Source organism: Coturnix japonica, chromosome 4, assembly GCF_001577835.2.
Source record: "Coturnix japonica isolate 7356 chromosome 4, Coturnix japonica 2.1, whole genome shotgun sequence".
NCBI lineage: Eukaryota > Metazoa > Chordata > Aves > Galliformes > Phasianidae > Coturnix > Coturnix japonica.
In genome coordinates this window covers 48086772-48099561 of record NC_029519.1, presented here as the reverse complement: position 1 = coordinate 48099561, position 12790 = coordinate 48086772, and the positions used below count along the sequence as shown (strand labels likewise).

Below are 12790 nucleotides of genomic sequence, written 5' to 3'. Positions count from 1 at the left end.
AAGAGATTATGCTGTATAGTCAGAAATGAGCAGTTTATGGTTTCTTAAAAAATACTTTAAAGGTATTGATATGCTGTACTATTTATGCTTCTTGGAAGACAGAACTGCTGACAGAATTGTTTTTTTAAATCAAGATTACTGACTTAAGGCATTTCCCATTGTCCTTATAGAGTTAAACCTGCTGCGAAATGTTGATGCCAATAACCCAGAGAGCAGCACAACTGTGAAAAGCTCAAGCTTGCTGAGTGGTTTCAGAGGTGGTTCTAGTTACAATCATGAAACTGAAACCATCTTCGCACTGCCAAGGATGCAGCTGGATTTTAAATCTATTCATGTCCAAGAGCCCCAAGAGCCTTCATTACAAGGTATAGTAAAAACCATTTGCTTTCCTTGGTCTAAAGCTGTTTCTCATAAATGAGGAGTTAAATACAAAGATACTGCGCTAATAAGAGGAATTTTTTCTAGAAATTACAGCAGACATATGCAATAAAGGATGCGTTTTTGTAATGAAATGCAGAGGGAATTCTGATTAGGAAGTGAAGGCCTAGTCCAGAGACTGGTTGCTTTAAAACAAAACAGACAAAAAAACCCATTTGCTAAGTAATGGATAAGAGTGTTACAGCCAGGCCGGCTGTTCTGAGGGAGTTGGTTTATAAGTTAGAAAAGGCCTGTTCTGAAAAAGGAAATAGGAGAGAGGAAGCTAAACATCATGCTCCTATTTTCAAAATATTGTCTGCAGACTACAAATGGAATAGGGGGAAATGCCTGCTCAGTAATAGTAGTGTGATTTACAGATCATTTGTAATAAAAATTCAGTATACTTTGACGCAATATGTACTTAAAGTGTATTAATGCTGTTTCCATCTGACTGTAGATACAAGCGTTAAACCAAAGGTGGAATGCAGTGTGGTAACTGAATTTACAGACCACATCTGCGTAACTATGGATGCTGAGTTGATCATGTTTCTGCACGACTTGGTGTCGGCTTATCTAAAAGAAAAAGAAAAAGGTAAGCTGTTGGTATCTGAGGTAACACCATTCAGACAGTTACACACTGACTGACAATAAATATTGTTGAATGGGAATCATTTCAGCTGACTCTAAGTTAGGCCCTGGAGGACTGGAAGCAGAGCAGTTGCATACAGATGGTACAAATAGCACACTGTCGCATCTCTGCTGTTCAGGGCACTCTGCTCCTGTTACCCAAAGTATCTCTAAATTCAATCTCAGTTCAGATATTTGCTTACATTTTATTTGTTGTGCTGTTTGGAGAGAAAGGGCTGCTGTTCCTTCTCTTCGTTCTAGGATTTAAACTCCAGGAGGAGCTGGATTCAGGTCCCCCTCATGCCTTTGGGCAAATTTAATTACTCCCCCACCATCCTCCTGCTCAGAATATGTTGTCAATCAAAATAATCATTAAAAACTAAGCATGTGTTTGCATGTAGCCTATGGAATGCAATATGCTTTGTTGTGTGCCACGATGAGTTTGAAAGAAATACCCTGCGTATGTGTGGGTTGGGTGGCGGAGGAAACAATTCCATATTCCTGTACCATCCACTGATGCTGAAGTTTTTCTTATCATATGTTTTATTGAAACCAGAACCACTGCTGGCAATTCAGAAGTTCTTACAAAACAAGGTGAAACACGAGCTGGTTTTCTCCTGTTTGAAATGTGGTCTGGAGTTTCCTTTAAGATATATGAAGATTCATATGAGATGCTCAAACTGACTGGTTGCTTTCTTTCCCTGCCCCTCTTCATTTTGTAGCTATTTTTCCTCCTCGCATTTTGGCTTCTCGTCCAGGGCAGAAAAACTCTGCTGGTGTACTTGAGGACAGCTCCACAGAGAGAGAAGCAGAGGAAAGCATTACTTACACTACAGTTGACTGGAGAGAATTTATCTGCAATACTTGGCATTTGGAGCCCACGCTCAGGTAACGAGCAGGCTTACCTGTAATCTGTCTGTCTGTGCGTTTTGTTTATGGGTACTGTCCTTCGCACCACAAATGTTTCCAAGCTGGTGCTGTTCAGCTGCTACAGATCAATTGCACGGATGCTGTAATAGCTTTATCTTTGGCTATTAGTGCTGGTCTGGAAGGTGAGATGGACGTTAATAATGATAAAGATAGGTAGTTCCAGATAGTTGCTATCTACACCTGAGATTGAGTCTGCCTACTATTGTTTCTGTTGGATTTTTTTTAGATTAATATCCTGGACTGGGAGGAAGATCGACCCTGTTGGTGTTGACTACATCCTCCAAAAGCTGGGCTTCCACCACGCCAGGACTACCATCCCCAAGTGGCTGCAGCGTGGGGTGATGGATCCTTTGGACAAGGTTCTGTCCGTTCTGATAAAGAAACTTGGTACTGCACTACAGGACGAAAAGGAAAAGAAAGGAAAAGACAAAGAGGAGTACTGAAGCGATAATGTGACAACCACCATTCCATTTGATTTGTATCAAAGTGTTTTACTACAAGGTTTATATATGGTTTAAAAGAAAAACCTAACAGCATTTTGCTACTCTACTTAGAACTTACATTGTGAGTAACTGTTTACTGTGGTACTTGCTACCATTCTGTATTGGAAGTATTGCATGGTTACGACCAATGTATATTCTGTGAAGGAGCACCCGAACACTGGCAGTCGCTTCTCGGCACCCACTGGTTTATTCTGTGCAATATGATTCCTGCATCTTTTAAATACTGCAGATTTACTGTGAATTTTACTAAACTTCATTTGCCATAACACAGCCCCTTCGTTGATGTGACTGGTAATTGAGTTGTCAATGTAGACTTGTGTAAATTTATATATATATATAACTTATGAAACTGTGATCGCCTTAGTGCTAAAAAAAAATCTTTAAGTTTATTACACTTGTAATAAAATTTAACTATTGTACAGTGTCGTTGGTTTTTTGGGTTTTTAGTTGGTTTTCTTTTCGTTCACCTTCTTTGATTAAAAAAGTGCTTTAAGTGTAACGTCGCATCCAGCCTCATTTGTGGGTGCCTAAAGGAGGCCGGGCCCTTCTTCCTCGAGCCTCGGCACGTGGCTGTCGGAGCTGCGGAGTGATCCGCCCCGCTGTGAGGTGGTGGTTGTTCGCTGCTCCACCTCTTTTAGAGCCGGCCCTGGCAGCTCCCGTGCTGGCTCTGGAGCCGGCGTGGTGCCGGTGCTTCCCGGCTTCGCAGGAAGCGGTGTCAGCCGAGGAAAGAGGAGCTCGCTGCTGGGCTTCGGCATCCGGCACCGTTCCTGTGGAGCTCCGTCGGGCTGACCGGGCATGGCCGCCAGCAGTGACAGCGTGCAGCGGGCTGGGACGGCCACCTGTAAGCTCGCAGCGGAGGAGACCGCGCTGCTGCGGGATCCCGCCCAGCTGCTGAGCCCCGCGGCTGTGAGGCCCAGGATCCCGCCTTCACATGGGCAGCACGGACCGAGCGCCCCGAAGACGGGAGAAAACCCAGGTATGGCTTTCGGTTTGTTCAAACCCCAGGTGTGGCTTTCAGTTTGTTCAAACCCTGCTATAGCTTTTGGTTTGTTCAAACCCTGCTATAGCTTTTGGTTTGTTCAAACCCAGGTATAGCTTTCGGTTTGTTCAAATACAGGTATGGCTTTCAGTTTGTTCAAACCCTGCTATAGCTTTCAGTTTGTTCGTTGGGGCTGGCTGTGTGAATGAGCTGTTAGTGCTACTGAGGGGATCTCGTATTGCTTTGGCGCTCACACTTGGGTTTCCTTGTCAGTGCATTTTCTCTAGCACTGAGAAGCATCTACAAAGCGTTTCTTTTAACCAAACACAAACTGTTGAAGAGAGCATTCGGTGTTTTTCTTTACGTTTATTCCTGCTCTCCTTGCAGCAGTGTTTTCGCCTCGCCCAGCCCACCCGCCCCCAGGGCCTGCAGTAGTTCAGGACGTGTGGCTGGCAGAGCTCATTGCGGGGTACAAGAAGGGCACAATGAACCCCATATCGGCCCTGTACCAGTTTGCACAAAGGTACAACATGCAGCTGGATTTTAAAGAGACTGGCGTGGCAGGTAAATGCTTCTTGCTTTACATGCAGTTGTGTTGGAGATGGTTTCGGTTGATTGGAAAATGTGGTGGTTTGTTAATAACTGTTAGAGCTGAAGGAGAGCTTTGTGAGAAGTGCAGTGAGTGAATACTGTCAGAATAGTCATGGAGGTGAAAGGTATTTTTGTTATTATCATCTTTTTTTCTCTTGTACTGATGCTTGAAATCAATCTAAGTGCCTGAAGCTATGGAAAAGAATATGTTGTTTAGTCATGATTGTCTTCTTTTCCTTAAAAGGACATGGCATAAGTCCTTATTTTGGCATTAGTGCTGTGCTGGATGGTGTTTACTACAAGACTGGATTGGGAAGAAGTAAGAAGGAGTCTAAGCACAGTGCAGCTAAATTGGCTCTTGATGAGCTACTGAAGTTGGAGTGTGTGGTGGCACCAGCATCTGGTAAGTCAAGTAAGTATTCAGGCAGTACCTGAAGAGAACTTGAAAAGACTTGCTTAGAGGTTTTCAACCCAAGATCCCTGCGTAGCTTTGGGAAGTGCTTTGGTGTCACCACAGCTGTCAGTTTTCAGTCCTTTTAGCAGTTATTTACTGTTTAGTTTTGAAACTGTCTCCTGTGTACTATGAGTTGCATCAGAGTTGTTGGCACAGAAGGGAGAATTGCAGAAGAGAATTAATTATCTGTTGCTGTTGCACTTGATTTGCTGATTGCTAGATTACAGCAGTATCGAGTTGTTCCTGATTATGTTTGAATTGTTATAGTTATGTCCTCAGCTTTGTGTTACTGCTTGCAAAAGAATGAAGCTACACTTAAGTTTACTTTTATTTAAGGATTACTGCCTAAATAGTTCTGTGCTTAAAAGGACCTCAGAAAAAAATCTCTCTTTCTTAAGGAATCAGAAGGTTAAACGTGCTGGACATTGTTTGATCCATGTTTTGAAGTTGGTATTGTTGACGCCTATTTGAAGTTGTCTTAAATCTTCAGGTCCTCCCCGTAGTCTGGTTGAGCCTGAAACTGCAGCAAGCCCTGTTGATGTTTCAAGGATCAGCTTTGGTAAGGAATAGCCTTGTTTAGCTGTGTGATCTGAATCTATAAAGGAAATAATCTGTTTTGGTTTAATGTTTCTTTTAAAAGGCTTTGTGATCTGTGTGAAGGTTCTGTTATTTAACATGTGTTGTTTTCAATGAGTACTGGAAGGACTGGTCACTTAAGTAGCACATGGACAAATGCTTACAGACACAGCTCAAGTAAATTTCTTGAAGTAAAATCTTGAGGCAGGGATAGGAATAAATAAAGCATTGCTGTCCTTCTTTGAAGTACCATGTATTGTAGATGATGAAACTTTATCTGTGCTCCTGCTTTCTCTTGAATAGTAAAACCATAAAGTGTTGACAGCATCCTTTCATTTATTCGTGTCTTTCTTTGTAGTTGTCAGAGGCACAAGTATATGATGGTGCTCGTGCTTTTATGTGTCTGTAAATTTACAGTCTGTTCAGTGCTTGATGCTGCCTGTTTTTCCCCCTGCACGTTTGTGTCTTGCTGGCTTTTATTGTTCTGTTTAGAAGGACGACACCATATATATCAGAAATTTTTGCAGACAGTTGAAGGAGTATTTAACAGCCTGACTGCTGAAAATCCTGAGTACCAAAGCTGTGGCAGTTCACTGGCTGCCTTCATCATTGAGAAAGGCAAGTATGTTTTGATACCAAATACTGGGGCTTCAGCAATCTAGCCTGTATTTCCCAGGAGCCTTGACTCATTGTGTTTTTGACCTTGCTCAACAACAGTAGCTGTTCTTCTTTGATATACTCTTTACTGATGGCTTCATCATAGGTATTCAATGATGTTGAATAGGTGTTTCAACATGCTGACTTTAAAGAGGAATTGGACTAGAGTCTCAAAGGTTGGAAAAGGCCTCTAAGATCATCCAATCTGGCCATCCATCAGTGCTAATATTTCCCACTAAACTATGTCCCTCAGTACAACATCTCGGTGTTCCTTGAAACTTCCAGGGATGGTGATTCCACCACCTCCCTGGGCAGACTGTGCCAGAGACTGACCACTCTCTCAGAGAAGTATTTCCTAACACCCAACCTCAGTCTCCCCTGGCACAACTTGAGGCCATTCCCTCTAGTCCTATTGCTTGTTACATGGGAGAAGAGGCCAACCCCTACCTTGCCAAAACCTGCCAGCTTGGTGTCATCTGCAAACTTACCAAGGGTGCACCAATGTCCTCGTCCAGATCATCAGTAAAGATATTGAACAGGACAAGCCCCAGTTCTGACCCCTGAGGAGCGCCACTCATGACTTGTCACCAGCTGGATTGGTGCATTGGTGTAGATGCTCTTCAACTGAGCCTCTTGACATCCCCCCCCCCCATTCCCATCATCGTTCCCATAGGCTCATCTCTAGCAAATTTGGTTTTATCCGCTTTCCCCTTCCTGTCTCATTGAAAGCCTTCTCAAAGAGTCCTGCCAGCTCCTGGGCTAGGATCTGTTTTCCCCTTTGAGACAATGAGACCCATTTGCAGCTATCAGGCCAGGTGCTGAGTAAATTGCCCCGTGGTAAAAGAAAACCAGAGTTCTTGTGAATGCATCACTAAGGCTGTATATACCAGTAATCCCAACTCTGTCTCAGTTGCTTGGTCTTTGTTTTGGAACTTATTTTTTAATTTAACTTTGTGCTTTGACTGACTGACAGTTGTGTTTTATTGCAAGTGTGTTTTCTTTTTAGGTGGAGAGCATCAAGTCGTAGCTCTAGGAACAGGAGACTGTAATTACAGCAGTGATTATTCGCCTGAGGGAAGAGTGGTGCACGACAGCCATGCCATTGTTACTGCACGACGTTCTCTTCTCCGGTGAGACTGTGTGTAGCAGTTGTTACCTCTACTTTGGCAGCCAGTTCTTAGTTTTACTTTTCTGAGAGTAAATACATTTGCATTTCTTTAGTGTGTGTCCCTTTAGATTATTTTTGAATCAATGTAAATGAAATGTGAATGTTCATTGATCTCTAAACAATTTAGTATCTCTTACACCTGTTGTCACCGCTTCATTTTAGGTATTTTTATCGACATCTTTTGCTGTTCTATAATGGTAATCCAGCACACAGAGAGCAATCCCTGTTTTGCTCTGCACCTGACTCGAAGCTGCTTACCCTGAAGCGGAATATAAGTATCTATCTCTATATGAGTCAGCTGCCAAAAGGATCTGCTCAGATAAAAACACAGCTGTAAGTACTCAGGTATTCTCAGAGGTATTGTAATGGAAAGCTAGTTTGTTTCAGTGACCTACAGAGACAAACCCTGGGAAATGCTTTCTCCTAATGCAGCAGGTTGACTTAGACATCAAGTGAGTTAATTTAAGGATGGGTTTTTAGAAGGAAGTTACTTATGTGGAAGTGGTTGGGTGTTGGAGTGTATGGGAAATCACAGCTTGAACCACTGATTAATCAGCTGAGGCAGGTGTTGGGTCAGCTGTGGGAGCACAGGTGAGAGTAATGTAGCTGTGCTCCCGGAAGGGGTGGACTTCGACTCCACCTCCTCTGAGACCTCATTTAAGGGCTGACCACCACTGAGGCAGCGTCTCTTGGAAATCGCTCCTCAGTGGAGACTGCCTCAGCTCCAGGCATCAACGTTGGTGAGTTTTCTTTACTAATAACCTTTGACTATTTATCACCATCTTGGTCAATATCTTTATATTAGCCACCTTTAAACCATCCTCTGTTATCACCTTTACATGGAGAAACAGCACTTCATAATAATCTCTTTGAATACTTCTTCACAGGGATTTCTTTTCTTGTCTTACTTTAGGTGTCTTAATCCACATTCTCTAACTGCTTGCCAAGCTGCTGAGGAGCTGAGTCTCCATGTTGCTATAGAAGGCAAGATTTATCTTTCTCTTTCTTGTCCTTCTAAAACTGTGAGAGTAATCAGTATGTCAGCTAGTGACAAGTTAACAAAATGGGAAGTGGTTGGAGTTCAGGGAGCGCTGCTGAGTTACTTCATTGAACCAGTTTATATCAACACCATTCTTGTAGGTAAGCTTAATAAACTTAGTCTTTTTTCCATGTTTTCATCTTCAAGTTTACTTTAATTTTATTATACAGTATGATCAGTGAAGTGAATGAAGTTGTTTCTTTAAAGAACCTCAGTTGTTTGTTCGTTTTCCAAAGAGCTGTGGAATGTTTTGTTTTCCCTTACTTTAGAATTGCCCTAATGTAAAACTCAGTTTCATTCTTTTGTCATTATGTTTATATAACAAATAAAATGTTAAATGTTGACAAAGTACCAAGTACCTGTGATGGATGCTGTGTTAAGTGTTTGGTCAGATATGGTGAATACAGAAGCTTCTCAAGTTCGCTTAAGTGTTGTTTGAGGTAAATAATAGTAAATCTATAATGCTAAATAGAAGAGTAATGTATGAAAAGAATATTCTTCTAAGATGCCAAGGACCAAAGTACGTTTATTCGGTAGATATTTTATGACCATTTCTTGAGAAGCAGTGGACCAGATTAAGTTTATTTAAGCAGTCAGTGAAAGCGTGTAATGGAAATCTGCAGTTTGGTGGTTTCTGGTGTGAAAGGCTGAGAACTTTTCTTGAGTGAGGTATGTTTCAGTATGGACAATGCTGAGAGAATTACACAGTGGTAATTACTTTGGAAAGGAGATGTCCAATGGAAACAGATGTTTTATTGCTTTATTTTTTGTTTGTTGATGTAATTGCATGTGACTGGCTTTGTTTTTATTAGGAAATGGAAATTGCAAGAGTTTGAAAGGGTTAGAAATAGCTATAAGACAACGTATCGACGATGGGCTCACATCGAAGCTTCCAGTGCTTTACGTGGTCAACAGATCGTTTACTTACTTGGTGAACACTGCACAGCCAACTCAAGTAAATGTGAAGCAGAGGTCTCTTAGTTTGAATTGGATGATGTCGGATGCGCAGCTGGAGGTTGTGGATGGGCTAAATGGGAAAGTCACCGAAAGGTTAGATTTTTTTCTTTATTCATTGGAAATGCTTAGCTTTGTTGTTCTGTGCATTCGAATATTTAACTTTTAAGCTACTTGTAAAGGCTGCAATATAATTCAGATGAAGGGGACTCTTTCTTATGTTAAATGTATGTATCCTGTATTTGGATGCAGTTTTAGAGATCTATCAGTGACATGCCATATATGCCTTTTCTGGTGAATGCTTTACTTTTCTAAATACATGCTACCAAGCAGTTCAGATGAATTCCAGTTTGAAAACTGTTCTTGGTCCTCTTACTTTATAATTCTCTCAGCTGCGGACTTGTATCAGCTTTGCTCATTCAGAGAAGTAACATCATGTGATTGAATTCTCAGAGCACTGGGGCAAAAAAACCCCACCATGTAATGATCAAAGCAATATACCTGTAATGTATTTCTTACTGAGCTTTAATGTGCTTGTTGTTGTTTTATCTATAGTTCGCCATTCAAAAGTGGCTCTTCTATGGCAAGCCGCCTTTGTAAGGCAGCGATGCTGAGTCGTTTCAAATGCCTTGCTGGGCGAGCAAAAAGAACTGATCTGCTTAAAGTTGCTACATACCATGAAGCTAAGGTAAGCTGGAAAGGGGGGAAAAATAAAGGAGCTCTCTTAGTGGTTGCTCTCAAAAATTAGCTGGGGTGACTCTGTATTGCTTTCTAGATTTGCATGAGCAGGTGGATTTCCTTTCTTGCCTGTATTTTTTACATGGAAATGTCTGAAATTGCTGTTTTCAAGTAAAATCCGTCCCCTGTATCATTCTTGGCACGCTTCCTATTAGAATCATAGAATCACAGAATCACCAAGGTAGGAAAAGACCTAAAAGATCATCCAGTCCAACCATTCACCTATTACCAATAGCTCCCACTAAACCATGTCCCTCAACACAACATCCAGTTGTCTTCCATCTTCCATACTTTGGCTCAGGATAGACAACACATTTTTCTCACAGTAAGGTTAGTTCCATACTGGAAAATTCTTGGTTTGATGTTTTTAAAACAGGGGTTTATACTCAAATCATACATTGGTAGATAACTTTTCTACCAGGAAGTATTTTTGTGAGATAATTATGAATTTCATATTAAACTTGTTGAAAGCATTTTTCTTTTCAGAATATTCTGCAGGTGGGTTTTTTGCAGGTGTGCTGTTTTATTTCTAGTAAAGATTTTTTTTTTTAAACTGCTGTAAAGCAGAATGGCTCGTTAAGTGACTGCATGTTCACCGTGTATTTAGATTTGCTCTGAACAATGTTGACTGTTCATTGTTTTCTGTCTTAAAGATGTTACCGGATCTGAAGAGATGTTGGACAACATACACATTTTATTTAACAAAGGCGTTGTCCCATTCCAATAAATGACTGAATGTACAGAATTAGTGTATTTTTAGATTCTTGAACGTTTTCCATGCTGTCAGCAATAAACAGAACTGTAAGGTTTGTAGGCTTTGCTTTTAGCAAGGCTTGTTCTTATGCATATTACATGATAGTGTTAATGAGTGCAGATCACTGTAACCATTATATTGAGTTCCTTAAAGGTCCTACTTTTTTTCTCTTTCAGGTCAAGTCTCGTTTGTATCAGGAAGCTAAGAAGTTGCTGCACAGCTACTTAGAGCAACATGGCTATGGATCCTGGATTGTGAAGTCTCCACTTATTGAACAGTTCACTGAATGATTACAAGGTGGATTGTATGTGGAGTCCATTTTCTTTTGGTAAAACGTGATAGTAATTAATAGATATGTTAGCTGTTAATAGAATGCTTAACTGTTGGGTTCATGTTTGCAATGAGAAAATTGTTGAGCATGTGTGTCCAACCTGCCAGTTTTATAATTTTATGTTATGTTGCCCTCCTTTTTTTCCTTGTTTAATAAAAAAAGTGAAGATTTGTTACTTTTACTATATTCTCTATCTTGCATGCAACACAAGAAAGTTGATTTCCACGCTGTGGCCCAGGCGAGATAAAAGGTTGGACACCCACTACATGTTGTAGAGCTTCCTATTGTCAATTTAGTTGTTAAACTGTCTGTAACACAGAAGTGTTTTCACAGGTAGAAGCACGTAACAGCATTGCGTGTCTGTTTTTACCTCCCAGCATCACCTTGTTCCTTCCCCACGCTATGGGAGTTACTTATGCGCTTTTCCTGTTAGTTGGCTGTGCTTCAGTCTTTTCATATGCCTTTTACGTAATTATCTTTTTTTGGGGGAAAAAAATCAATAAAATTAGGATTTCTTTAATAAATAGATATACCCGTGTGTTACTTTCAGAATTAGCAATATTGACCATCTGTGCTTTGCCTGTAGGTGTCTTCTGTTGGAAATGATTTTTGTTCAGAATGGATTAATCACATGGCTTGTAATTCACAACATATTCTTTGTGACTGAATGGTTAAAAAGTGGTCTTTGTACTTCAAAAAGTGAAGCTGAATTATCAAGCTGTTACTCAGCCATTTTGTGACAAGCACTCACTCTTCGCTAGTGAATTTATATCATTATAAGGATTTCAGAGCTGTAAATAAAGATAGTGTGATGTAGAAGTCATCAGTAATGGGATTCTGTCAGTTTTTGGGGCTTCCTTAACAACTGTCAGATGCAGTAGTAGACTAGTTGGACACCTTCCTCAGGCTGCTTATTTGGTGTGCTTGTTTGTCCGTGTGGAATTGTGTCTGTGGAATAGTCTAAAGAGTGTGGCTTTTATTGAGTGGGAAATTGCTTCCTTGTAAATTACCATAATATTACAGTGACGATTTGGCAATGTTTGGATGTTAATCATCATTGGGTTTTTTTCAGACTGTTGTGTGTGTTGTGAAATACTCATGTACTGATGCTGGATTCTGTGCTGTGTTTCTTGATTTTATTATTATTATTAATGTATTTCATACAAGTTTGGTAAGCTGGTAGGTCAAGCTTTTGGTGTATCAGTAGTAGTTGAATTTTGGCTTCTTATTGTAGAGTGACTAAAACATGACAACATCTCCATTGAAGACAACCTTGCAGCAAAGTTGTTTCTTTTTCATGATATTAAAACTTTTTTTTTTTTAACGTGTTTTTGTACTCCTGGTTAGTTTCTGTGTATGGATTTAGACCTTCTTAGGGACATAAGCAAGGTGTTTCATGTTATTAAGCTAGAAGCCTTAAATATGTACAAATAACTCTGTTTTCTTTGTGTACTTGAGGCATTTTATTAATTGTGGCAAACTAAGACTTTGAAACTTACGGTGCTTTTTCATGGAGAAAAGTTCTTTTGTGAATGAGATCTGGTAAGCTCTGTCTTGTAGTTGTATCCTTGAGGCATCACTTGATTACAACAATGGATTCAGTTTTTATATCTAGGCTGTTAATGAATTAGGAGCAAATGAATAATGCATTCAGGTATTAAATTCATGCGTATGCTGTATGAGTTTTTCTCACCTACTTACATAGTTCCAAAATACACTACGCTTCTCTAAGTGCTTTTGAAACTATTTCTGTTGAAGGAAAACAGGTCCAAGCATGTATCCCAATTCCTGAGAGGTGATTGCTGTTGCTCCTCCTGACATGAGGCTGAAAGGGCATTCCTGTGAGGCACATGCATGCAGAGCATGTGTATATACCCCCTCTAGCCAGCCCCTGAGCTCAAAGGCCAGCAGGTGAGGGCACTCTTATGAAGGCGGCGCCCCTGTCCTGTGGTTAAGAGCTCAGCTGCTGCTCTCTCTGGCTGAGCAGGATGGAGATCTTCTGATTAAAATGCATGCAAGGTGGGTCCCTCCAGTAAGTAGGCTGAGACCGTGTTTGCCAATTAGTTGTGGTT

At 40.7% G+C, this 12790-nt stretch overlaps 2 protein-coding genes across 14 annotated transcripts in view; both read left to right on the top strand.

Annotated features, from left to right (window-relative positions):
* KIAA1109 (KIAA1109 ortholog) overlaps nt 1-2899 on the top strand; it is a 99870-nt gene extending 96971 nt beyond the window's left edge. For all 11 annotated transcript variants that reach the window (XM_015861881.1, XM_015861877.1, XM_015861878.1 and 8 more), the window contains 4 exons: nt 171-365; nt 875-1009; nt 1767-1932; nt 2201-2899. In XM_015861881.1, the coding sequence (XP_015717367.1) occupies nt 171-365; nt 875-1009; nt 1767-1932; nt 2201-2417 (713 nt within the window). In that variant the 3' untranslated portion in view covers nt 2418-2899. The remainder of the gene's footprint in view (nt 1-170; nt 366-874; nt 1010-1766; nt 1933-2200) is intronic.
* Nucleotides 2900-3041: 142 nt separating this feature from the next.
* Nucleotides 3042-12380, top strand: ADAD1 (adenosine deaminase domain containing 1). 3 transcript variants are annotated; one of them, XM_032443973.1, is made up of 11 exons: nt 3042-3453; nt 3847-4020; nt 4292-4459; nt 4992-5060; nt 5570-5695; nt 6741-6864; nt 7065-7235; nt 7816-8042; nt 8754-8991; nt 9451-9583; nt 10564-10688. In XM_032443973.1, exons 1-11 carry the CDS (start codon nt 3273-3275, stop codon nt 10675-10677), a joined length of 1725 nt encoding a protein of 574 aa, XP_032299864.1. In that variant the 5' UTR covers nt 3042-3272; the 3' UTR covers nt 10678-10688. The 3 variants fall into 3 exon arrangements, with proteins under 3 accessions (XP_032299864.1, XP_015717373.1, XP_015717374.1); XM_015861887.2 differs by having other exon boundaries at nt 3044-3453; nt 3844-4020; nt 10564-12380; XM_015861888.2 differs by having other exon boundaries at nt 3044-3453; nt 3844-4020; nt 4292-4450.
* The last annotated feature ends 410 nt before the right edge of the window (nt 12381-12790 follow it).